The sequence below is a fragment of the Leucoraja erinacea genome, chromosome 23 (assembly GCF_028641065.1).
Source record: "Leucoraja erinacea ecotype New England chromosome 23, Leri_hhj_1, whole genome shotgun sequence".
In the NCBI taxonomy this organism is placed as follows: Eukaryota; Metazoa; Chordata; class Chondrichthyes; order Rajiformes; family Rajidae; genus Leucoraja; species Leucoraja erinaceus.
The window spans coordinates 19,689,900-19,713,792 of NC_073399.1; the positions used below are offsets into that span (position 1 = coordinate 19,689,900).

A 23,893-nucleotide genomic window follows, 5' to 3' on the forward strand; every position below is an offset into this window, starting at 1 on the left:
TTTGCATCACCCTGCAACTCCACACCAGTCCCAGAAGTCTCGGGTGATCTCTGGTCGGCACGGACTCGGTGGGCCGAAGGGCCTGTTTCCTCGCTGTATCGCTTAACTAAACTAAACTAAACCAAAAGTAATCACAATGTTTATTTTTTCTCTAAATTCAAACAGAGATTCTAGCTTACTCATTCCAAGGCATCCCTCTCCTCAATTCTAAAATATTCATCTCCATTCTTCCCTATTGTCATTGAACGCCTTATGTCCAGGAATATTGAAAAACCATTCCGAATCCCTTTTCAAGACAGGTCTCGGCCGTTGCCATGACATCCTAATCCTAACTGGTGAACTGCGCCGCTGCTCACTAATCTCTTTTAATACGCTTCTTGCATTTATTTACAGTCTTAGAGCCTGTATTCTTAGTCTGGTTCTGTCTAAAATTGTTATTACTTGTTCTGATGTTATTTTTCTCCTAATCCATGCATTTTTACTCCTATCTAATGCAACTTATTTTGCTCAATGTGCTCAAATTAGTTTAAATTCCGCCCCCTTCCCTCCCCCGGCTCCTTTCACAAGAATAGTTAATGCATTTTGAACAGTTCCCACTGCACCAAGTAAGCGGCAGCACATGCAGGACGATAGTGAAGATAAACTACCCCACTTTTTTGTTTACTTTAATTGATTGAAAAAAAGATTTTAGCTCTGCTTTGAACTTTGCAAGTTTAAAAAAAATAATTATGCAGTCTAAATAAAACGGGATGCTTGCGTTCCAGTTATTGCATTTTCAGTAATTGTTCCTGAAACTTGTACTTGGCACAGCCGCAGTTTGCTCCAAATCAATATTCCGGACAGGTAAATCACGGGTTGCTGGGCAACCGTGACTGGGCTTTGTAAATATTCGGCATTTTACAGCTAAACTATTAACATATGGCATTTAAAATATATAAAACTTGACATTTATTAAGCGAAACACAGTTTTAAATGCATCGAACGAATTTATGACGAGAAGCAGCTTCTTTCGCTTATCAACAAAGTGCTATAAATATTAATCAGGGAAGGGGCCGCCCTCTTGCCATACTAGAGGCTGGTTGGATGATTGTGGGGATTAACCTGTGGTCATGTTCCCTCAGCCTACACTGATAGGAGGGCAGAGCTTTCAGTCGGGTGTGTCGGAGCCGTGAGCGGGAGCGCGCCGCCACTTTGTATCCTTTGGATAGTTTGTTGCAGTTTGGTCCCAGATCGCTACAAAGTGTTCGGTCGAGAGAGCGCGGAAAGGCGGGGAGCATCATGACCAAAGACCAGCTCAGGCCGCGGCTTTGTGTCATCAGCAAGGGCCCCAATGGCTACGGGTTCCATCTGCACGGGGAGAAGGGCAAGACGGGTCAGTTCATCCGCCTGGTGGAAGAGAGCTCGCCGTCCGAGGGAGCGGGGCTGAAGGCCGGTGACAGGGTGGTGCATGTCAATGGCGACAACGTGGAGCAGGACAGCCACCAGCAAGTGGTGCAGAAGATCAAGGCAGTGGCCAACGAGACGCGGCTGCTAGTGGTGGACAAGGAGACGGACGAGCTGCTGAAGAGCATGGGGCTGGAGTGTAAGGAAGAGTATATCCACGGCATCCCGGACCAGGAGCAGGGCGCCGAGCAGCTGCCCGAGCCCAAAGACCCAACACCGACAGCCGAGCTCAATCAGGCTGACAGCGTGTCTCAGACTAGCAGCGATAAGGTACGTGGCGGCCCGGCTCGCGTTGGGAGCCTGATTCGGGCTGGGTAGCTGAGTGTCACAGCCCGCCTCTGCACTCGCTCCGCTTCCCTCGGACGCTTCGGGTGTGAACCAGGAGCCCAGCCACCCTGCCCGGGGCACCTGTTAAGAAGCGGAGTGGTGGTCACATTCGAGCCCGCGGTTCGAAACAAGGCGGAAGCGATTCCGAGAGAGCGATACGTTCCTCGGGGAATCGAGACATTTGGGAGTTGTGCGGGGAAGTGGCGCTGAGGTTAGAGACCAGCTCGGCTCTTATTGTGAAGCCGAGCACAGCAGGAGGGGCCGAGTGGCTCACTGCCAGTGCACTGGACACGGGCTGGGCAGAGTCCCCTGCCACCGGATCGGTTGTTGCGGCGGGCGGGCGGTCACACGGTGCGGGAGGAGGCTCGATGTGAGCGGGAGGGAGCTGAGCGGATGTCCTGGACGGCGGTGGGGGAGGGAGGCTTCCTCTCCCGCGGGGATGTTGGGCGGTTTCCTTTTGGGAACAGAAAAATAAAGTCCAGCTTGAGTTTATTTAGCTCTTATAAGATTGGAGGGTTGTTTCAGCAGCAATGTCCGTGTCAGGTTTGTTTTGAAGCTCGGAGTGAGGTGGAGTGTCTGGTTTGATCGGAGTTGTCAGTCGTGTCCGGAACAATACGTGACCCGCCGTTCGGGGACTTCAGTGACCAGTCAGTCACCAGATCTGATTTAAGCGCCGTTCGCGTTTACTGCTGGTCTTTAACATAGGCGTTGAGGTTGTTTTAGAAACAGGCAGAATAACACCTGGATCAAACCTGGTTCCCAGCAATCAGGATATCGGCTTCGCTGCTGGAAGTTGGATGTTTATTCCAAGTGGCCATTCTTTCTGAATGAACCCGTCTGAAGAAGGGTTTCGGCCCGAAACGTTGCCTATTTCCTTCGCTCCATAGATGCTGCTGCACCCGCTGAGTTTCTCCAGCTTTTTTGTGTACCGGCCATTCTTTCTTCCAGGCCGTTGCGTTGTGAAACGCAGGAGTTTAGGCACATCTCCAAGAAAGGTTTCTTGGTGGCGAAGTGGAAGATTCATTATTTCTGTGTACGTGTGTGGGGGAGGAATTGTTTCGCGTATGTGTGTGTGAGAGAGAGATAGAAAGAGAAATGTCAGTACTTTTTTTGAATTGGTGTAGATTCGGATATTGCTGATGGCATAATTCAGCGGGGCACCCGGATTTTAATTTATTTTGAATTGTCACGTGTACCTAGGAACAGTGAAAAGCTTTTGTTACGTGCTAACCAGTCAGCACAGACAATACATGATTACATTCGAGTCATCCAGTGTGCAGATGCACGATAAAGTGAATAAAGTGCAAGATAAAGTCGAGTAAAGTCCGATTAAAGGACTCCAATGAGGTACATGATAGCATCTTTGTAATGCGCGTTTTCAGCTCAGTTAGTGTTCTACACTTGAATGGACCGAGTGCCCTCTGTGTTCTGTTGAATTCTCATCCTAGTCATGGTTGCAGCTGCGTTTTAGTACCTCGTCCCTTTGTTACATGCAGGTTATCCAGCAGCTGTGTCATTATTGAATGGATGAGTATTGGATCATCACTGCCCTGATGTTTGTCTGGGTGCTGCTTGTACCTGCACAATGAGTCTGAAAGCCATCCCTTTGGTGTTTGTGTAAGGATGAGTGCACTTTGAAGTGAAGGGTCCATTTACACAGCTCGAAGTTTGGCACCCCTTGCAATAATCCGCAGCGCATTGGTAGGCTGTGATTTGTAATACAATTTAAAGTGAGTGTTCCAAATCACAGGATTCGAGCTGCTCTCCAGGTGTATACGTATTATATTCATGCTGACGTCCCAGTGCTGCCCCGTTCCTTGGTGGTACCATCTCTTAGATGAAATAAGAGAAGACTTGGCTTCTTGGACAAACTTAAAAGATGCCAAGAGTAGAAGAATTTGCTTCATTGTTCTGTCCCAGGGTCAAATCTCCCAGAAATGTGATTAATTTGAAACTCGAGTAATTTGGTCATTACTGTGTAATTGCTTGTGCCAATTTCTGAATATATATTGGCTGCTGTGGTTTACACATTGACAGCAACGCTTAAAGATCTCAATTGGTTTTCGAGCATTGATACTCCGAGCTTATGAAAGGCACTCGATAAATACAAGTCCGCCTTTCTTGTTGCACATTGCCAACCTCTTGACATCATGGGCTCACAATACAAACTCTACTTGTATGGTGGTCACAGAGGATAGGGGCTCATTGCGAATGGGCTTCTGATAGGGCCTGTGATCACCTTATTGGGTGGAACAGGGTTTATCTGCTATTGTTACCTGTGGGCGAAAGTGGTCTGGAAAGGATCATTTCCTCATTGCTTGAACTTGCAGAGAAGGGTCACCTCGCCTACTCCTCCCACAGTTTGTGGGTGTCCTGGCTGTTGTCTCATTGGACAATTAGACCTCCTCCAATGTATGCCCTGCCACCATCAAGAGGAGATAATTTGGGGAGGAAAAACCTTACTTTTCTCCTTGCCCTGGGTACTGAGCATGCCTCGGGTGAGTCGAACCACTTTTAAAACGAGCTGTTTTAGGGCATTGAGTGAATCACAGCTGGTAGCTGCTGGGTTTAGTTTTGAATGTATATCTAAAATTCATGAGTTTGTGGTGTCGTATTTTAGTTCACTTCAGTCATCAGTCAGACTTGAATAAGGCGCCTCAGATTTCTTCTCCTGTACATGGGTTAAGTATCTGAAACTGAACTCTCAGTCTAAACCATTCTTTCCCTGGTATTTGTAACCGTGCTGCTCAATTAGCCCTGTTGATGTATTAATGTTGTAGATGGAAACATCACAAACCACCACACAAAGTGTAACATGTCCTTCACCTCATTGCTTCCATTCAAGCAACCGAATTACGCCCACAAGTGTTGCTCAAGTGCTCTCCTCGTCTTTGAGAAAAACAAGCACAGAGAAACTGTACCTTTTTCATAATATGAACACATGAGTTGCTAGTTGTTCTATTCGAATGGATGAAGAGAGACACGAGGAACTACAGATATTGGAATCTTGAGCAAAAACACAAAGTGTTTTAGGAACTCGGAAGGTCAGGCAGCATCTGTGGAGGAAATGGACAAACCATGTTTCTGGTCGAGACTCATCTTCAGACTGCTTGTAGTAAGAGGGGAGAAAGCTGGAAAAAAGATGTAGGTGTGGGACAAAGCCTGGCAAGTGATAGGCGGATACAGGGGGGGGGGGGGGGTTATTGATTGGCAGGTGGGTTGAGTAAACATTTGACCACCCATCTGTCGATTAAAACATTCCTAAATCTTTATCTACCAATAACCTGCCGTACTTTGTCCCACTTCCATCTTGCTTTTCCAACACCCTCCCCCAAGTTGCTATGAAGAAGGGTCCAGACCTGAAACATCCTTTGTCCATTTCCTCTCCAGATGTTGCCTGACCTGCTGAGTTCCTCCAGCACATTGTGTTTTGCTTACAATAGATCAAGTTTCATCATAAAGCTCTTATTCCTACCAAAATAGCACCCTTGCTATATTGTGGACTATATCCAGCTGGTGTACAAACTTGCTAATTGTTCCATCACTAAAAATTACAAATAATGTTGGCTCCATGTAGCTATTCCGCTGAATATAGCTAAATAGTCACATTCTGATTGCTGTATAAAAATCCCACACAACATAATGAAATGTTGATCAGAGGCTATAATTCACGATTAAAATCCTGTTCATAGTTCTTCGCATGTACAGCTAACGACTGCTGGGATATTGAACACACAAGACTAAATGATAAATATCCTGATTACGACATTGACTCTTCAATCTCAAAGTTGGGACTGGTGTTGGACCATCCTGACCATTTTAATCACCGCGTACATGCAATTCTAGAGAATAAAATGAGGGCTTAGAGTTTGTGGTCAGTGGCGGTGAGCCAACATTGCTTGAACCTGACCCACACAAGAAGGTTTAAATAATTAGTGTGCTACTCCAAGCACCAGTTTGCTGAAAGATACTAGCTCCAGCCTCGGCAGTGATTCCATTGCAGCAGCTTTCAGCTGGCAAATCACTGCAAGAGACTGCGGGCATCCCTGCCCATGTATTGTGTGATGGTTGGCTGCCAAATGTTCACAAACATTCAAACATTTATAACTGTTTCACAATTAGTCAATCTATGCTTAAAAAACAATAACATGAAACACTTTGATCAGGATCATAGAGAGATGCAGCACAGTGGGGTGTCGAATGGGATAGTGGAGGATGGAGTTAAAGGGAAAGGGTTTCTTAAATGTGTGAGCGTAGGGACAGAGGGGTGTAAAATGAGGATAGAAGCAATAGGTAGCAAGGTGAAAAGTAAAAGTGGCAGGCAGACAAAACCAGGGCAAAAATCAAAAAGGGCCACTTTTCAACATAATTGTATAAGGGGTAAGAGTGTTGTAAAAACAAGCCTGAAGGCTTTGTGTCTCAATGCAAGGAGCATTCGTAATAAGATGGATGAGTTGAATGTGCAGATAGCTATTAATGACTATGATATAGTTGGGATCACGGAGACATGGCTCCAGGGTGGCCAAGGCTGGGAGCTGAACATCCAGGGATATTCAATATTCAGGAGGGATAGAGAGAAAGGAAAAGGAGGTGGGGTAGCGTTGCTGATTAGAGAGGAGATTAACGCAATGGAAAGGAAGGACATTAGTTTGGAGGATGTGGAATCGGTATGGGTAGAACTGCGAAACACTAAGGGGCAGAAAACGCTGGTGGGTGTTGTGTACAGGCCACCTAACAGTAGTAGCGAAGTTGGAGATGGTATCAAACAGGAAATTAGAAATGCGTGCGACAAAGGCAAAACAGTTATAATGGGTGACTTCAATCTACATATAGATTGGGTGAATCAAATTGGCAGGGGTGCTGAGGAAAAGGATTTCTTGGAATGTATGCGGGATAGTTGTCTAAATCAACATGTAGAGGAACCAACGAGAGAGCAGGCTATTTTAGACTGGGTAATGAGTAATGAGGAAGGGTTAGTTAGCAGTCTTGTTGTACATGCCCCCTTGGGCAAGAGTGACCATAATATGGTTGAATTCTTCATTAGGATGGAGAGTGACATTGTTAATTCAGAAACAATGGTTCTGAACTTAAAGAAAGGTAACTTTGAGGGTATGAGACGTGAATTGGCCAAGATTGACTGGCAATTAATTCTAAAAGGGTTGACGGTGGATATGCAATGGAAAACATTTAAAGACTGCATGGATGAACTACAAAAATTGTTCAACCCAGTTTGGCAAAAGAATATATCAGGGAAGGTAGTACATCCGTGGATAACAAGGGAAATCAGGGATAGTATCAAAGCGAAGGATGATGCGTACAAATTAGCCAGAAAAAGCAGCATACCGGAGGACTGGAAGAAATTCAGAGACCAGTAGAGGAGGACAAAGGGCTTAATTAGGAAAGGAAAAATACATTATGAAAGAAAACTGGCAGGGAACATAAAAACTGACTGCAAAAGTTTTTATAGATATGTGAAAAGAAAGAGATTAGTTAAAACAAATGTAGGTCCCTTGCAGTCAGAAACAGGGTGAGTTGATCATGGGGAACAAGGATATGGCGGACCAATTGAATAACTACTTTGGTTCCGTCTTCACTAAGAAAGACATAAATAATCTGCCGGAAATAGCAGGGGACCACGGGTCAAAGGAGTTGGAGGAATTGAGTGAAATCCAGGTTAGTCGGGAAGTGGTGTTGGGTAAATTGAATGGATTAAATGCCGATAAATCCCCAGGGCCAGATAGGCTGCATCCCAGAGTACTTAAGGAAGTAGCTCCAGAAATAGTGGATGCATAGTAATAATCTTTCAAAACTCTTTAGATTCTGGAGTAGTTCTTGAGGATTGGCGGGTAGCAAACGTAACCCCACTTTTTAAGAAGGGAGGGAGAGAGAAAATGGGGAATTACAGACCAGTTAGTCTAACATCGGCAGTGGGGAAACTGCTAGAGTCAGTTATTAAAGATGGGATAGCAGCACATTTGGAAAGTGGTGAAATCATTGGACAAAGTCAGCATGGATTTACGAAAGGTAAATCATGTCTGACGAATCTTATAGAATTTTTCGAGGATGTAACTAGTAGCGTGGATAGGGGAGAACCAGTGGATGTGGTGTATCTAGACTTCCAGAAGGCTTTCGACAAGGTCCCACATAAGAGATTAGTATACAAACTTAAAGCACATGGCATTGGGGGTTCAGTATTGATGTGGATAGATAACTGGTTGGCAAACAGGAAGCAAAGAGTAGGTGTAAACGGGTCCTTTTCACAATGGCAGGCAGTGACTAGTGGGGTACCGCAAGGCTCAGTGCTGGGACCCCAGCTATTTACAATATATATTAATGATTTGGATGAGGGAATTGAAGGCAATATCTCCAAGTTTGCGGATGACACTAAGCTGGGGGGCAGTGTTAGCTATGAGGAGGATGCTAGGAGACTGCAAGGTGACTTGGACAGGCTGGGTGAGTGGGCAAATGTTTGGCAGATGCAGTATAATGTGGATACATGTGAGGTTATCCATTTTGGTGGCAAAAACAGGAAAGCAGGCTATTATCTAAATGGTGGCCGACTAGGAAAAGGGGAGATGCAGCGAGGCCTGGGTGTCATGGTACACCAGTCATTGAAAGTAGGCATGCAGGTGCAGCAGGCAGTGAAGAAAGCAAATGGTATGTTAGCTTTCATAGCAAAAGGATTTGAGTATAGGAGCAGGGAGGTTCTACTGCAGTTGTACAGGGTCTTGGTGAGACCACACCTGGAGTATTGCGTACAGTTTTGGTCTCCAAATCTGAGGAAGGACATTATTGCCATAGAGGGAGTGCAGAGAAGGTTCACCAGACTGATTCCTGGGATGTCAGGACTGTCTTATGAAGAAATACTGGATAGACTTGGTTTATACTCTCTAGAATTTAGGAGATTGAGGGGGGATCTTATAGAAACTTACAAAATTCTTAAGGGGTTGGACAGGCTAGATGCAGGAAGATTGCTCCCGATGTTGGGAAGTCCTGGACAAGGGGTCACAGCTTGAGGATAAGGGGGAAATCCTTTAAAACCGAGATGAGAAGAACATTTTTCACTGGTGAATCTCTGGAACTCTCTGCCACAGAGGGTAGTCGAGGCCAGTTCATTGGCTATATTTAAGAGGGAGTTAGATGTGGCCCTTGTGGCTAAGAGGATCAGAGGGTATGGAGAGAAGGCAGGTACGGGATACTGAGTTGGATGATCAGCCATTATCATATTGAATGGCAGTGCAGGCTCGAAGGGCCGAATGGCCTACTCCTGCACCTAATTTCTATGTTTCTATTAGTGGGCCTCTGTGGGCCCATCGAGTCTGCACTGACCTTCAACAGACCCATTTACAATAATTCTACATTAATCCCATTTTATTCTCCTTGCGATCCTATATACTCTCCTAGATTTTACCACAGATGGGGCAATTTATCATGGCCAACTAATGTACCATCCCACACGTCATAGGTATGTTGAGGAAACTGGAACACCCGGGGAAGACCAGATGGTCACAGATAGAAAGTACAAACCCCTCACAGAGTGCACCTGTAGTTGGAATTGAACCCAATTCCCCAGTGCTGAACCCAGTGCTGCGAGGCAGCTGCTCCATTAGCTATACCACACTGCTGATTAAACTGAGATAACAAAAACAATCCCAAACTCCCACCATTGCGCTGATCCCCAACTTGCTTTGAAGTTACTGGGGCAGAACTCGCTGTATCAGGGCTAACCAGGTTCAAGTTATTTTGCAAACGCTTAGAACAGTACAGCATTGGAGCAGGCTCTTCTGCCCACGATGTCTGTGCTGAATGTGATGCCAAAATAAGCCCATCTCTGCCTGCATTTGATCCGTATCCCTCCATTCTCCGCATAGTCACATGTCTATCTAAAAGCCTCTGCAACACAGCTATCGTATTTGCTTCCATCACCACTCCTGTCCGAGTGTTCTAGGCACCCCCTCGTACTGTTTTTAAATTTGCCTTGCACATCCTTTTCCCGCTCTGATCTTAAAGTTATGCCTTCTACGCTTTGACATTTCAACACTATCTATACCTCTCATTTTTTTTTAAATATTCTGAACTTATTTCAACCTCCAACACTGCAGAAAATGCAATTGAAGTTTGTCCAATTTAATCCCACAGATAATACTATCAATTCCTGGCTGCATTCTGGTAAACCACTTCTGCGTTCTCTACAAAGCCTCCACATACTTTCTGTTACAGGGTGACCAAAATGACACAATACTGCAATTGTGGCCTAACTAAAGTTCTATAAAACTGCAATTTCCAGTGTAAGTGTGAAACCAGCATCGGGCACATTTGTGAAACTGGTGATAAGCAGCTAACAACAAGTTTGGAGCGTTATGTTCCCATACACTTGCATGGAAATTCTGAACTTAGTCACAAAGTCAAACAATATGGAAACAGACTCTTTAGCCCAACTCGTCATGCTGATCAAGAAGCCAATCTAAGGTAGTCCCATTTACCTGTGTTAGTCCCGTAGCCTTTAAAGCTTTCCTTATCATGTACTGTCCTAATGTCTTTTTAACTGTTGTCATACCTGCATCATCTACATCTGACGGGTTGTTCTGTATACGTAACATCCTTTAAGTGGAAAAAGTTGCCCCTCGGGTCCTCTCTCACCTTAAATCTAAGCTCCCTAGTTCTTGATTCCCCAGTCCTGGAAAAAGGACTGTGTGCATTTGCGTTATCTATGCCCTTCATAATATTATACACTTGTATATGATCATCCCCCAGTCTCCTATGCTTCAAGAAATAATGTCCCAGACTTTCCAATCCCTCCCTGTAACTCAGTCCCTTGAGTCTTGACAACATCCTCCTAAATCGTTCCTGCACTCTTTCCAGCTTAATAGCTAATGCCTTCTAATCCAGGCACCATTCTGGTAAACCTCGTCTGAACCTTTTGCAAAGCTTCAACCACCTTGCTGCAATAGAGCGACCAGAACTGCACACAAGATCCTAAATATGGTCTGACCAAAATGTTATGAAGCCGCAATATAACTTCCTGACTGTTATACTCAATGTCTCGACCCATAAAGGCAAGCAAACCAAACGCCGCCTTGAGTCTATTTACTTGTGTAGCCACTTTCAGGGTGCTTAAGGACCTGGTCGCTGAGATCCCTCTGAACATCAGTGCTGTAAAGGGCCTTGCCATTAACTGTATACGCTCCCATTGCATTCAGCCTCTCAAAGTGCAGCACCTCACACTTGTTTGTATTAAATGCCATCTGCAATTGCTCCACATATATCTAACCGATCGACATCCTGTTGTATTCTCTGGCAGCCTCACCGTAGGCATGTCTGTCATATTGGTGTCTTATGCCAACTTACTAACCAACCTATTTGTATTTATGTCTGTATAATCTATGGCTGGACATGTGTTTTAGCCTTAAACTATTCTTTATCAGAAAATTAAAGATGAACTTCTGATTGAAACATTTGGGCATCCAGCAATGAGATTTACTGTTTATTTCGTGGGCTACATCACTGTTGCAAGCTCACTGAGAGCTTCTGTACAGATTGGTAACCAAGACCGTTAAAAGTTAACAGCTTTAAGCAGCTAGTTCACTGAAAACAGGAACTGTGGTGCAATAGTGCTGCTCTTTTATTGGTGCAGCTCATGTGGTTTTTAATTAAGAATCCACAGTATTGGCTTAAAATGGCTGCAGTGTCAGTGCTGGCTGTTCTATAGAAAGAAATGCGACTTCTAAGGGAATGACCAAGTAATGTTAATGATGTTAAATGCGGGATAAGCATTGACCAAGACTCTTGAGAAGCCCGTGTTCCAGCGTTGATGTCTTTGTGCAGCCCATTCTGTATGTCCTGCTGTGCACAGGATTGTATTGTGTCTCTGTATTCTTATAATATTTCCCTTCAGAAGATGCAATGTACCTGCAACTGGAGTTCTGGCAGGTTATTCCATCATTGAACAGAGTACAGAATTTGCACTCTATGCAGTGGGCAAGGCTGGAAGACTTGCAGGTGAACTTCTGTCTCACTTGGAAAGTTGGGGGTCCCTGGATGGAAGTGAGCGAGGTGGTATAGGAACAGGTGTTGCATCTCTTTCGTATGTGACTGGTAGTAGAGTTATGTTGAAGGTGGCAGAAATATTGATGTGTTGGCTAGAGGCTGAATGGTAAAGAGGGTATCTGTGACGGCCTTTTTCTCCAATCGCCAGCCGGGGGCTTTGACTTTGACTCTGACATCGGGGGGGGGGGGGAGAGTGCAGTGGAGAGATAAGTTTTTTTTGGCCTTCCATCACAGCTATGTGATGGATGTTTATGTAAAATGTAATTATGTTGTGTCTGGGGTCTATTTGTGTGTAATGTATGGCTGCAGAAACGGCATTTCGTTTGGACCTCCAGGGGTCCAAATGACAATTAAATTAAATTGACTCTTGACTCTTGACTCTCTCTTGACTCCACTTGCTCCACCGATTTCTCCTGTTTCCTGTAATTCTCTTGCTCTCCTCCATCTAGAGAGAGAAGGATAGCGTTCTCTTGCTTCACTCGCCTTTCACTCCACCAATCTTCACATCCGAAACATCCCCTGACATTTCTGCCATATTTGGCGTCATCCCACCACCAGTCGCACCTTCTCGTCCCCATTCCTTTCCACTTTTAACAGGGACCATTCCCTCTCTAACTCCTTGGTTCGCTTATTCCTCGGCTCCAAACCCCTCTCCCTGGCACTTTTGTAACCCCTGTCCCTATTCCTCTCCTGCCATTCCCGGTGAGAGGTTCACTATTCAAACCTTGTTTATTACATTCGGTGCTCCCATGTGGCTGCCTCTGCATCAACAAGACTAGGCCACAGTTTCGCTGAACATTCATTAAGGCTTGCTGAAGCTCCCAGTAGCCTGCCATTTTAACTGCCCTCCTCATTCCCTATACTGACCTTTCTGCCTTTGGAGTCCTCCTCTGTCAGAGTGAGGCCACATGCAAACCAGAGGGACGGCAATTTGTATTCCATTAGGTTGCATCCTTTCTCCATTTACCTTTTATTGCCCTCTTTCCCTCACCTTAGTCCCCTTCCACCCAGACACTTCCCTCCGGCTATAGATCTCATTATCCTCTTCTTTCTTTTATCTGGCACCCTTTTGTCTCCGTTTCACCTCTGGCCTTCGTCATGATCTCCACCCAGTAATCCCCCTCATCTGTATCCACCTGTCATTTGCTGGGCTATGCTCCACCCCTGCTTCTCTTTTCTAGCTTTCTCCCCACTAGTCCATAAGTCTGAAGAAAGGTCACTAAATGGATGATATGTCATCTGTCCATTCCCTCCGCAGATGCTGCCTGATCTTCTTGAGTTCTTCCATCACATTGATTTTTGCACCTATTAAAGCAGGTATGGTGATTGGAATGCAGGTACCGCAATAACATCGATTGGGTGACATCTTTCTCTACATTTATTTTGAAGAGGCAATGGAAAAAGAGACCTGGCAATTGGTTTACCACCCCTTGATGATGGGAGGACAGGTTGATGATGCGGTTGCAAAACATAGGAGCTTGGGTTTTGAGGCAAATAATAGCAGAGAAGGTCAAGTTCAAGTTCAAACTTATTTGTCACATGCACCATAAGATGCAGTGAAATATAATTTACCATGCAGCGTTACAATTAAGAAAGGACACAATACACAACATAATTCAACACAGACATCCACCACCACATTCTTCACTGTGGTGGAAGACATTGCAGTTCAGACAGTCCTCCTTCTCCGCCTCCCTTGTTCACCTGTGATCGGGGCCCTGACCCGCCGTAGTTGCCGCTACGGACGGTCTGATGTTCAAGCCCTCTGGTTGGGATGGTCAGACCGCCGACGTCGGTACAGGTCGAGCACACCCCGCGTGCCCGGAGCTCCCAATCAGCCACCTCCTTACCGGAGACCGAGGCTTCCAGATGCTGTAGGCCGCAGTCTGGGGGTCAGAGATCTTCTTCGGCGACCCCCAGCGAGGGATCGCCCGCTCCACAATGGTAAGTAAAGTCCACTCCACGCCTGCTATCAGAAGCCCCACAGAACGAGACTCCAAGACGCTGTAGGCCTCAGGCCAGCGGTCGGACCGCTTCTCCTGTGACCCCCGGCAAGGGGGCCTGTGATGTTACAGTCCCCGCTGCGCCGCTGCTGAAGCTCTTGGGCCTGCGATGTTACAGTCCCTGCTGCGCAACAACTCATTGCTAAATCGCAGGTTAGGAATTAGTGCAGTTTTAGTATCACGTTGTGGTATGCATATCATCCTTTGACAGCATGCGGTAGCGAGTTACTAGGGTAGTTATTATGTGGTTGGGGATATGTAATTATATTGGGGGTGGGGTCCAGAGAGGATGTGTTTGTATCGCTTGAAATGGAGAAGAAAGAGTTTAATGAATATTCAGGGCTTTGATTGTAAGAAACTGTTTCTAATAGAAGAGTATTGAGGACTGGAGTGCAGCTGTTAAATGAGAGGTCAAATGAGTAAATTTTATGAAAGTTGTGACCCAAAAAGGGTGTGAAAGGTATTATGTGATCTGCATCTGAAGAGGAATTGAGTAAATATTCGAAAGGAAAACAAAGTTTGAGTAAAATGGGGCAAACTTATTTTGAAGAGCTATGGTTCCTACCATAGGAACTAAACGCCCTATGTGATTCTGTGCTAATATTGTCAGTGTTTTAGATGTCTCTGGCAGTGTGTTGGTTAAGTGGAACTATCTTTGCCCGTGAGATTGCTTTTAGTTATAGCGAGGAAATAAATCTTTCGGCGCACTGAGTCTGCGCCGACCAGCAATCACCCTGCACACTAAATCTATCCTACACACCAGGGACGATTTACAGAAGTCAATTAATCAATTAACAATTGAGGCTAGTTCATTGGCTATATTTAAGAGGGAGTTAGATGTGGCCCTTGTGGCTAAAGGGATCAGGGGGTATGGAGAGAAGGCAGGGATGGGATACTGAGTTGGATGATCAGCCATGGTCATATCAAATGGTGGTGCAGGCTCGAAGGGCCGAATGGCCTACTCCTGCACCTATTTTCTATGTTTCTAACCTGCAAACCTGCATGTCTTTGGAATGTGGGAGAAAACTGGAGCACCCGGAGAAAACGCATGCAGTCACAGGGAGAACGTACAAACTCCTTGCAAACAGCAAGTCGGGATCGAACCTGGGTCCCTGGTGCTGTAAGGCAGCAACTCAATTGCTGCACCACTGTGCCGCCCTAACCTAGATTGCTCTCCCCTGTTTTGTCCCTTTGATCTTTGCAGATGGTATGATGTGGATGAGATTATGTTTGATCAGGATGATGTGTTTTGAAAAGTCTAAGGCTGCTTGCATTCAATAGGTTAGCCTGACAAAATGTTGCACCTTTTAAATTTTAGTACTAATGCTGCTGATTTTTAAATCAACAAAGGTTTTAAATCTGCAACTTGGATTGATTACCCTGTCATGCTGATATTTTGTAGCATGGACTCTGAAAGAGACTATATGTTAGATGAGAACTTTGGTTCACACACTTGTGTTGAGCTAGTGGATAGGTGACTGATCATCTATTGCTCTGCTCAAGCCTGTGAGTCTGGCTCCTTACCCATCAGGGACAAGGCTACAGGTGCTATTCTTAGTTGTTAATCTCCAGTTTATGTATTCAAGCACTGGTGGCAGGGTTTAACCTGGGACCTCCCAGATCTGTGGCCTTGGACCTTGCATTTACTGAGTGAGCCAAGAGGGTGAGAATGTCGACACAAAATACTGGAGTAACTTAGCGGGTGAGGCAGCATCTCTGGAGAGAAGGAATGGGCGACGTTTCGGGTCGAGACCCTTCTTCAGACTGATGTCGGGAGGGGGCGGGACAAATATAGAATGTAGTCGGAGACAGTAAGACTAGTGTGAGAACTGGGAAGGGGATGGAGAGAGAAAGCAAGGGCTATCTGAAGTTGGAGAAGTCAATGTTCATGCCGCAGGGGTGTAATCTACCCAAGTGAAATTTGAGATGCTGTTCCTCCAATTTGCGCAGGGCCTCACTCTGAAAATGGAGGAGGCCCAGGACAGAAAGGTTAGATTGGGACTGGGAGCAGAAGTGCTGAGCCACCGGGAGAGGAGGAGAATGCTCTCTTCATTAAACAATGCCTTGTAAACCTGATGGGTTTTTTCCATATGAACTAGGTGTCTTATGTTCTAAGTGATTATTATATGAAACATTCCAATGTCTTTGGACATGACTCGTGCAACTTGATTTTTCTTGTACTCACTAAACTGCAGCTCCTCTTGAACTGCTGCATTTGTCCTAGTCTGCAGAAAGTTTAGGACACAGGTTTAGGATATGGGCATTCATGGACATTTTCAATTCCTCTCCCTATGTGAAGATCTCCTCTGGACCTGCTTCCCTCTGAAATCCTGTTACTCTTCTTGTTATGGCCAGATATTCACCTTTTTCATTCTATCTCGTGGATTGGAAGCTCTTGTATTCCCTTTCTAAACTCAGTCTCACTCCACCTTTGAGCGTTTCTTGCAAATGGGACCTTTGAATCAAGCTTTGTCTGCCAGTGTTCTTGGCCCATATAATGACTGGAAGAGGGGACAGAGTTCAAGGTGTCTATGTTTGCTGATGACAGGAAAACTGGTGGAAGAGCAGGTTGTGATGAAGACATTGTGATTCTTCTGCGACAGGGTATTGATTGAGTGCGTGGGCAAACACGAGGCAAATGTAGTTTAACCTGGGAAAATGTGAGGTCGTTCACTTCAGTAAGTGGAGATCGAATAGCAAAAGGATTTGTAGCAAAAGGATTTGAGTATAGGAGCAGGGAGGTTCTACTGCAGTTGTACAGGGTCTTGGTGAGACCACACCTGGAGTATTGCGTACAGTTTTGGTCTCCAAATCTGAGGAAGGACATTATTGCCATAGAGGGAGTGCAGAGAAGGTTCACCAGACTGATTCCTGGGATGTCAGGACTGTCTTATGAAGAAAGACTGGATGGACTTGGTTTATACTCTCTAGAATTTAAGAGATTGAGAGGGGATCTTATAGAAACTTACAAAATTCTTAAGGGGTTGGACAGGCTAGATGCAGGAAGATTGCTCCCGATGTTGGGGAAGTCCAGGACAAGGGGTCACAGCTTAAGTATAAGGGGGAAATCCTTTAAAACCGAGATGAGAAGAACTTTTTTCACACAGAGTGGTGAATCTCTGGAACTCTCTGCCACAGAGGGTAGTCGAGGCCAGTTCATTGGCTATATTTAAGAGGGAGTTAGATGTGGCCCTTGTGGCTAAGGGGATCAGAGGGCATGGAGAGAAGGCAGGTACGGGATACTGAGTTGGATGATCAGCCATGATCATATTGAATGGCGGTGCAGGCTCGAAGGGCCGAATGGCCTACTCCTGCACCTAATTTCTATGTTTCTATGAATGGCGGATTATTATCTAAACGGAAAGAAACTATGATTAAGTAATGTTCGGGGAGATTTAACTGTTCTATGCACGATTCACTGTTAGCAGGCAGGTGCACCAAGCAGTTGGGGCCTTTATTGTGAATGGGTTGCGGGGTTTGAAATGGGGAAGGTTTCCAACAGCTGTACTGGCTGTTGATGAGGCCACACCTGGAATTCTACTCGCAGCTTGGTGTTTTTGCCTAAAAAAGGATGTAGAATCACGGGAGCAGTCCAAAGGAGATTCACCCGGTTAATTCCTGAGAATTATTGTCCTTTCAAAAGAGGCTAAACGGGCTGTGGCTGTATTCCCTGGAGGTTTGGAAGAATGAGGGGTGATCTTATTGAAACATACAAGCTCCTAAGGGGGGTGTGACAGACAGGGTGGATGTTGAGATGATTTAGCTGGAGGGAGAATGGTGAATGACGGATCACAATATTAGGGTAAGGGGCTGGTTACTTAAAGCCAAGGTATGTAGAAATCTCTGGAATTCTCTACCCCAGAGGACTGTGCAGATCAGCTCTGTAGAAGAAATTAAAGTGGGAGGTAGGAAGGTTTTTGAAAGATTGCGGGATTCAGGGCTTTGGGGAGAGGTTGAGGCCAGGGATAAATCATCCATGATCATATTGAACGGTGGGATAGGCTAGAGGGGCCGAGTGGCCTGCTCGTGTACCTATGTTACGGTGATTGTTATTGAATGTTGTCATAAGTGTGAAAATAATTCTCTTGCCATTCCTTTTCCCTAAAGACATCTCTTCACAAGCTGCTATTTGAGTGTGACTCGCTGCCCTTCACAACTAACCAATGGCCCTTGTTGTGTACCGTCAGCACATTCACTGGTGAGAGTAAGCACAGTGGCGCTAACTGCTGTTCTTACTGTGGCTTTAGATCACCAGCAATAAACATGCAGCAGATCTGGGAATCCTCCCTGTTCAATCTTTGACCTGCTTGGGGACAAAGTGCAGAGTTGTTTACAGTTCAGGAGTGTGTATTGGGATTCTTGCCGCTGTGGTATCAAGCTTGTTTTTATGTTAGCATACGACATTGAACCTACATTTTTTTGCCATAATCCAAGAGTTAAATATTAACACCTCTGAAAAATAGTTTGTGTAATGTCATGCTTTGGAGATAATTTCAGTTAAATTACCCTGGTATTTGGACTTCTCCCCCAACAAACCCTGGGCTGCTGACTATTAACAGATTCCGTTGAACTTTGATGCTGCGTGAGGACTAGCATTTGCCCAGATAGTGGTGTGGACGATGGGTGCTTTTTTTAATCTTTTTTTAATGTCTTCAGCTATTAACAATAACAACTACTTGAACATGTTTGGCATCTTCTGTCAAAGTTGAATTAGGAAAATGTAGTAAGGACACAATAGAGGGAGCTTTCAGGGGTTTAAGTAGAGCTTTAGTGTATTCTCCAATGCTTGACAATCCTGGCAGTGAAGGCATTAACTTCAGCTATGATCCAAGACGATGGTGGCCTTCTATTGTAACTACCTGTAACCATTTTAGGCATCTATCAGCCCAGGGCAGATATCGTCACATGTATGATAATGGGTAAAAGCATTTTTCTTCCTTGGGTTGCCAGGGCAAGGGCACATTGGATAAAGGTTGCAGGGAGCATGGGTTATGGCGTAGACAGTTGAGAACTGGAATTAGTTTGGATACATCTCAGAAACGCTAAGGGAGCAAAAACACTAATGGGAATTATATACAGACCCCAAACAGTTATGTGATGTTCGGCTTGATGGCTAATCAGGAAATTTGCCGTGCTTTTTTCAAGGATAATATAATAACCATGCGGTCTTCGGTGTTGGTGAAAATGTTAAACAAATTGAATTCATAAGAAATGTTTTCCTAGACCAGTTTATTAAAGAACTAAAGAGAGAGCAGGTTATTTTATAGCTCATATCGTGCAATAAGAAATGGTTAATTACTTTATGGGAATGATCATAAAATGATGGAATTTCATATTCAGATCGAAAGTGATTTATTTCCAAACATGCCAGTCAGTGCCTTAAATCTTATCAAAGTGAACTCCAAAGGTCTGAGATGAGTTGGTTAGAACAGTTGGGAAAGCTACATTTAAGATATGGCAACAGAACATAATGGCTAATGTTTAAATAAATAATATTGAGTTTATAACATATATGTCCCCTTCACTAATCAAAATCCCAACAGAAATGGTTTGGTAATGGTTAACACAACGTTGGGGCGTATGGAGAAGAGTTATCATTTTGCCAAAAAAGACCAGTCGGTCTGGGAAAAGCACAGTGGCAGAAGAGTAAAATAGGAGAGGAATCTGGCAGGACACGAAACTGACTTGTGAAACCTACTGTGGATAAGGAAAGATTATCAAAAATTAATATAACCCAAAACAACAACAATTGTTTTGGGAAATGAGGGAATTGCAGTGAAGTTAAATATTCTGTGCCAATCCTTGTGGAAGTAGACCCCAAAATCCTCTTAGGAACAATGAAGAACATCTCAACAGAAAGTGACATCAAATAAATGGATATTAGTTGCAAAAATAACTAGTGGAGAATTTAATCGCACTAAAACCAGAAAATCGTCAGGTCATGATAACCTGCATCCTAAAATATTGGAAGAGGTGGCAATAAAAACGATGGTGGTTGTAATCTTCCAAAATTCCCCAGATTCAGCAATGGTTCTTTTTGATTAGAAGGGAGCAAATGTGACCTAATGAAGAAAAGGAGAGGCAAAATGAAGCATTTTATATGTGAAATTTAGCAGGGAGTAAGTAGTAGGGTTATCACACTGTTATGGTGTGATAACACTTGGAGATTAATAATGGGATTGGCCAAGGTCTACAACAATTTATGACTGGGATAAATCCTCTTGCTGTGGTGCAGTTGTGAGCACAGATGGGCAAGGCTGAGCCAGTGGATGCTGTGGGTTTGGACTTTAAGGGGCCTTAGATAAGATGCCACTCAATTATTATACAGCATTAAGACTAACCAGGTCTTTGTGCTACACCAGTGTGGTTTGGAGGATTGACTAATGGATAGGAAACACACTCGGGTCATTTTTGGTTTGGAAGCCTGTAACCAGTGAGGTGTCACAGGGATCACTGCTGGGTTCTTTTTGTATTAAATGTATCTTCTTCAAATGTATCTCAGTAATGTTCGTTGATCAGAAAAGTGTAGTATATTAAAGTTTGCTGATGATACAGAGTGGGTTGTGAGGAGGGAAAGTGAATGAGGGAAGGGATATTGCAGATGGAATATCATGTGACAAGTTCGGAGATCGTCCACTTTGGAAGAAATGGCAAGGGATAGAAAGCATTGCTTGGAAATCCAACAAAAACATTTAGGATGGCAAATAGTTTATTGTCATTTTTGGTGCGGAAGGACTTAAGTGCAAGAGTAAGATATTGTACTCCAGTTATAAAGGGCCCACTTGAGGACATAGGTCTGGTGTCTCTACCTAGGTATGAATATGTTTTCAAAGAACAGCCAAGGGTTGATTCCCGAGTGAAGGGTTGTCGAGTGGAGAAGCTGAGCATTTGTTCTCTAATATTCAGTAAGATGAGAGGGCAGCACAGTGGTGCAGCTGGTAGAGCTGCTGCCTCACAGCACCAGACCCGTGTTCAACCTGTGACCACGTGGGCTTGCTCCAGGTGCTGGGGGTTTCCTCCCACACCCCAAAGATGTGCCAAATGTTGTGAATTGCTGCTTGGGTGTGTAGGTGAATGGTAGAATATAGAGGTAGTTTAAAAAACATGTGTAGAATACAAATTGGGGTTAATGTGGGATTAGTATTAAGGGGTGTCCTGCACCTAACTACATTTATCCATTCTTACATCCACGTAGTTAACATAATGACCCTATATTCCACAATATTCCTCCAGCAGCATCATTGAAATGAACTTTATTTTGCAAAGTCTTTAGTAGGTCACAGGGAAAGTTTAATGGAAATGTGTGTGGCAGGTTTGTTTCCCCCACACAGAGTGGCGGGTGCCTTGAATAAGCTACCTGGGGTTGGATTGGAAGCAGATATGATAATTGTCTTTACGGTTTGAGGTAGGCACATGGGTATGCTGCAAATGGGGCGATTATAGATCTCATGCACGCAGCAGAGATTAGTTTGACATGGCGTCGTGTTTGGCACAGACATTGTGGGCTGAAGGGCCTGCTCCTGTGCTGTACTGTTCTATGTCCTGTGATTGTTCTATGAGTCCAGGCACATTGTAACTGGATGTAGCCAGGGATTACTGTCAGCTGAGATCGGGAGACATTGTTGGAAATAATGGGGAGGGGTTGGGGGGGGGGGGGGGGGAGCAGATGGGAAACTAGCTCTTGTGTACACATCTCCATGTTTTCCCACTGTTGAGCTGATCACGAGTTGATGTTGGTTCCCATCCAGCCGTGTTATCGTACTGTGTTTAATGGAAGGGTTAGACTGTCTTCTCATTACAGTTGCCACAGTCGGCCGACCACTTCAGATTCAGATTCAGATTCAATTTTAATTGTCAGTCGGCCGACCACTTCATCACAAAAGCACTGACTCAGTAATGAGTAGCAAGAACTGGGCTACAAACTTGATGGCTGGGTTTTACCTTTGCCTTCTCTGGGGAGGGAGGGGAGGCAATGTGGTTGGCTGGCAGATAGGTCCAGTCCTCTCTCCATGTGCCTTGGAGTCACTTTTGTAGCTGGATATTTGGATAGCCCTCAGTCAGTGGTGCTGTTTAGGTTTCAATAGGTTAAATACTGGTGTTTTATTATTCCTTTTTGTTACACATACATCAGCCATGCCTCAGTTGGCAGCAAGAGCTTGATCAACAGTTTTCTTTGAAAGTTTTGCAATGCTTCCTTTGTGGTATTCTGATCAAACGACTGAGGCATTTAGTTCGACAAGGCTCGTCTGGTGACCCAGAATCGCTTTGGCGCTGCCCGAGTAGAATGAACAATGGATTGCTAGTTACAGTGAAGCCACAGTAGGCTTCCTGTGGCTGAGAGCATTGATGTATCACGCTGGAAAACCCCACTCCAGCACCTCATCATACTGACATCTCCGTGTGCAAGTCCTCCCTCTCTCTACCTTCATTTGTCTTCCATTATTTCACAAGCTGCCACATGATATACATTGGTTGGTTTTGTATGAAAGATAAACTGTCAGCCTTCCTCAGAAGTGTTTGATGACAGAGGCGTCAAACCTTTTTCACAATTTGGGCACATTTGTCCATTCTTTACAGTCCAATAGATGGTATGGAACTGCAGTGACCACTATAATTTTGGTCATCTGAGACCATGAATCTCTTTTTAGCTTTGTTCTTGAGACCACGAGTTTGATTTTTGCTTTGGCCACTTTGCGATGGTGTCCAGTAATCCTAGGTTCACAACCTGGCAGAGGAACATTGCTACTGAAGTGAAACACTGCAGAAATTGCAAATCAAAACCAAAGGCACAAAATGTCAAAATCACTTGTCAACATGCGTTGGGAGTGGAACAGAGTTGATGATTTGTGCCCTTTAGTAGAACCCTGTGATGAGTGATCAATAGGACCCCTGTCTACAAGAGGGAGCCAAGAAGTTCCGCTCAGCCGGTCCTATCGTAACCTCCCACCCCCTTCCCAAATCCCAACTCATGCAGCCAGCTCCAAAATCCGTCTCATCAAACGCCTCCAATCGCCGGCCTAAACCAGGGTGGAAGCAAGGCGGCTTCTAGCTCTCATGGCACTGCCTGATGTGGCGAAGAGGCCACTCTAAAGCTCATGTGGTTGAGCTGGGGGAGAATGTACACTGAGTACTTGTTAAGTTGAACAGTGAACACTTGGGCTGCTGTGGCTCACGGCTGTTGCAACATAGAAAGGTGCCTCTTGGCAAATCCAGTGCGTTTATATTTATCCGGTTTGTTCAGATAGTTCGATTCGCATGTCATGTTCCTACACGCTTTAATCGCCGGATCCAATTTACATTGGTGATCGAGAGCATCTATACCGGCTGTCTTCGCAAAGATACATCTCTGTCTCAAATCATTGACCCTTGCACTTGGCCCTAAATCCTTTGCCCCAGAGAAAGTACTGTCCAATTTAGTATTTGATTTGTTAGGTCTGAAAATCAATTGACTGGCACGTGTCATGGCCAAGGGAGAAGGTGTGGTGCTCCCTGCAATGTGACTGATCTGGTCTCCAGTTGTCATTGGGTTTGTTTTACACAATTCCAATTTCTGCTTTATAATAAACGTTGTACCCTTTCTTGACAAAGGCAGGGCTACTGACCTCTCCAGCTAAAGCAACCTGCATTGATGCGGACCCTTTAACGTGTGTGTGTGTGTGTGTGTGACAGCACAATGCTTGGCTATTGATAATAGATACAGGTGAAGGAGGTTTTTGGTAGGCAGATGTTGGACAAAGGCCAGAGATGAAAAGACAAAAGATGGGAGATATGGATATAAGTGTTGTGAATTGTGAAGCCAGAGAAAGGAATGGTGGGGGAGAGGAGAGAGATGGTGCATATGAGAATATGAGGTGCTGTTCCTCTAGTTTGCATGTGGCCTCTCTCTGGTTATGGAGGAGGCCCAAGACAGAAAGGTCAGTATGGGGAACAAGGAACGACAGGTGCTGGTTTACAAAAACAAATACACGGTGCTGGAGTCGGTGTGGGGATGGGAAGTTGAGTTGAAAGAGTTAGCAACCAGGAGATCCAGTAGGCCTTGGTAAACCGAGCGCAAGTTTTTAGCAAAACAGTCG

At 44.8% G+C, this 23,893-nt stretch overlaps 1 protein-coding gene across 1 annotated transcript in view; it reads left to right on the forward strand.

The window, feature by feature from the left end:
- Positions 1 to 1,109: 1,109 nt before the first annotated feature.
- The window catches only part of nherf1b (NHERF family PDZ scaffold protein 1b), a 100,391-nt gene continuing 77,607 nt past the window's right edge, over positions 1,110 to 23,893 (forward strand). The window contains exon 1 of the mRNA XM_055654039.1: positions 1,110 to 1,713. Within this exon, the coding sequence (XP_055510014.1) occupies positions 1,279 to 1,713 (435 nt within the window). The 5' untranslated portion in view covers positions 1,110 to 1,278. The remainder of the gene's footprint in view (positions 1,714 to 23,893) is intronic.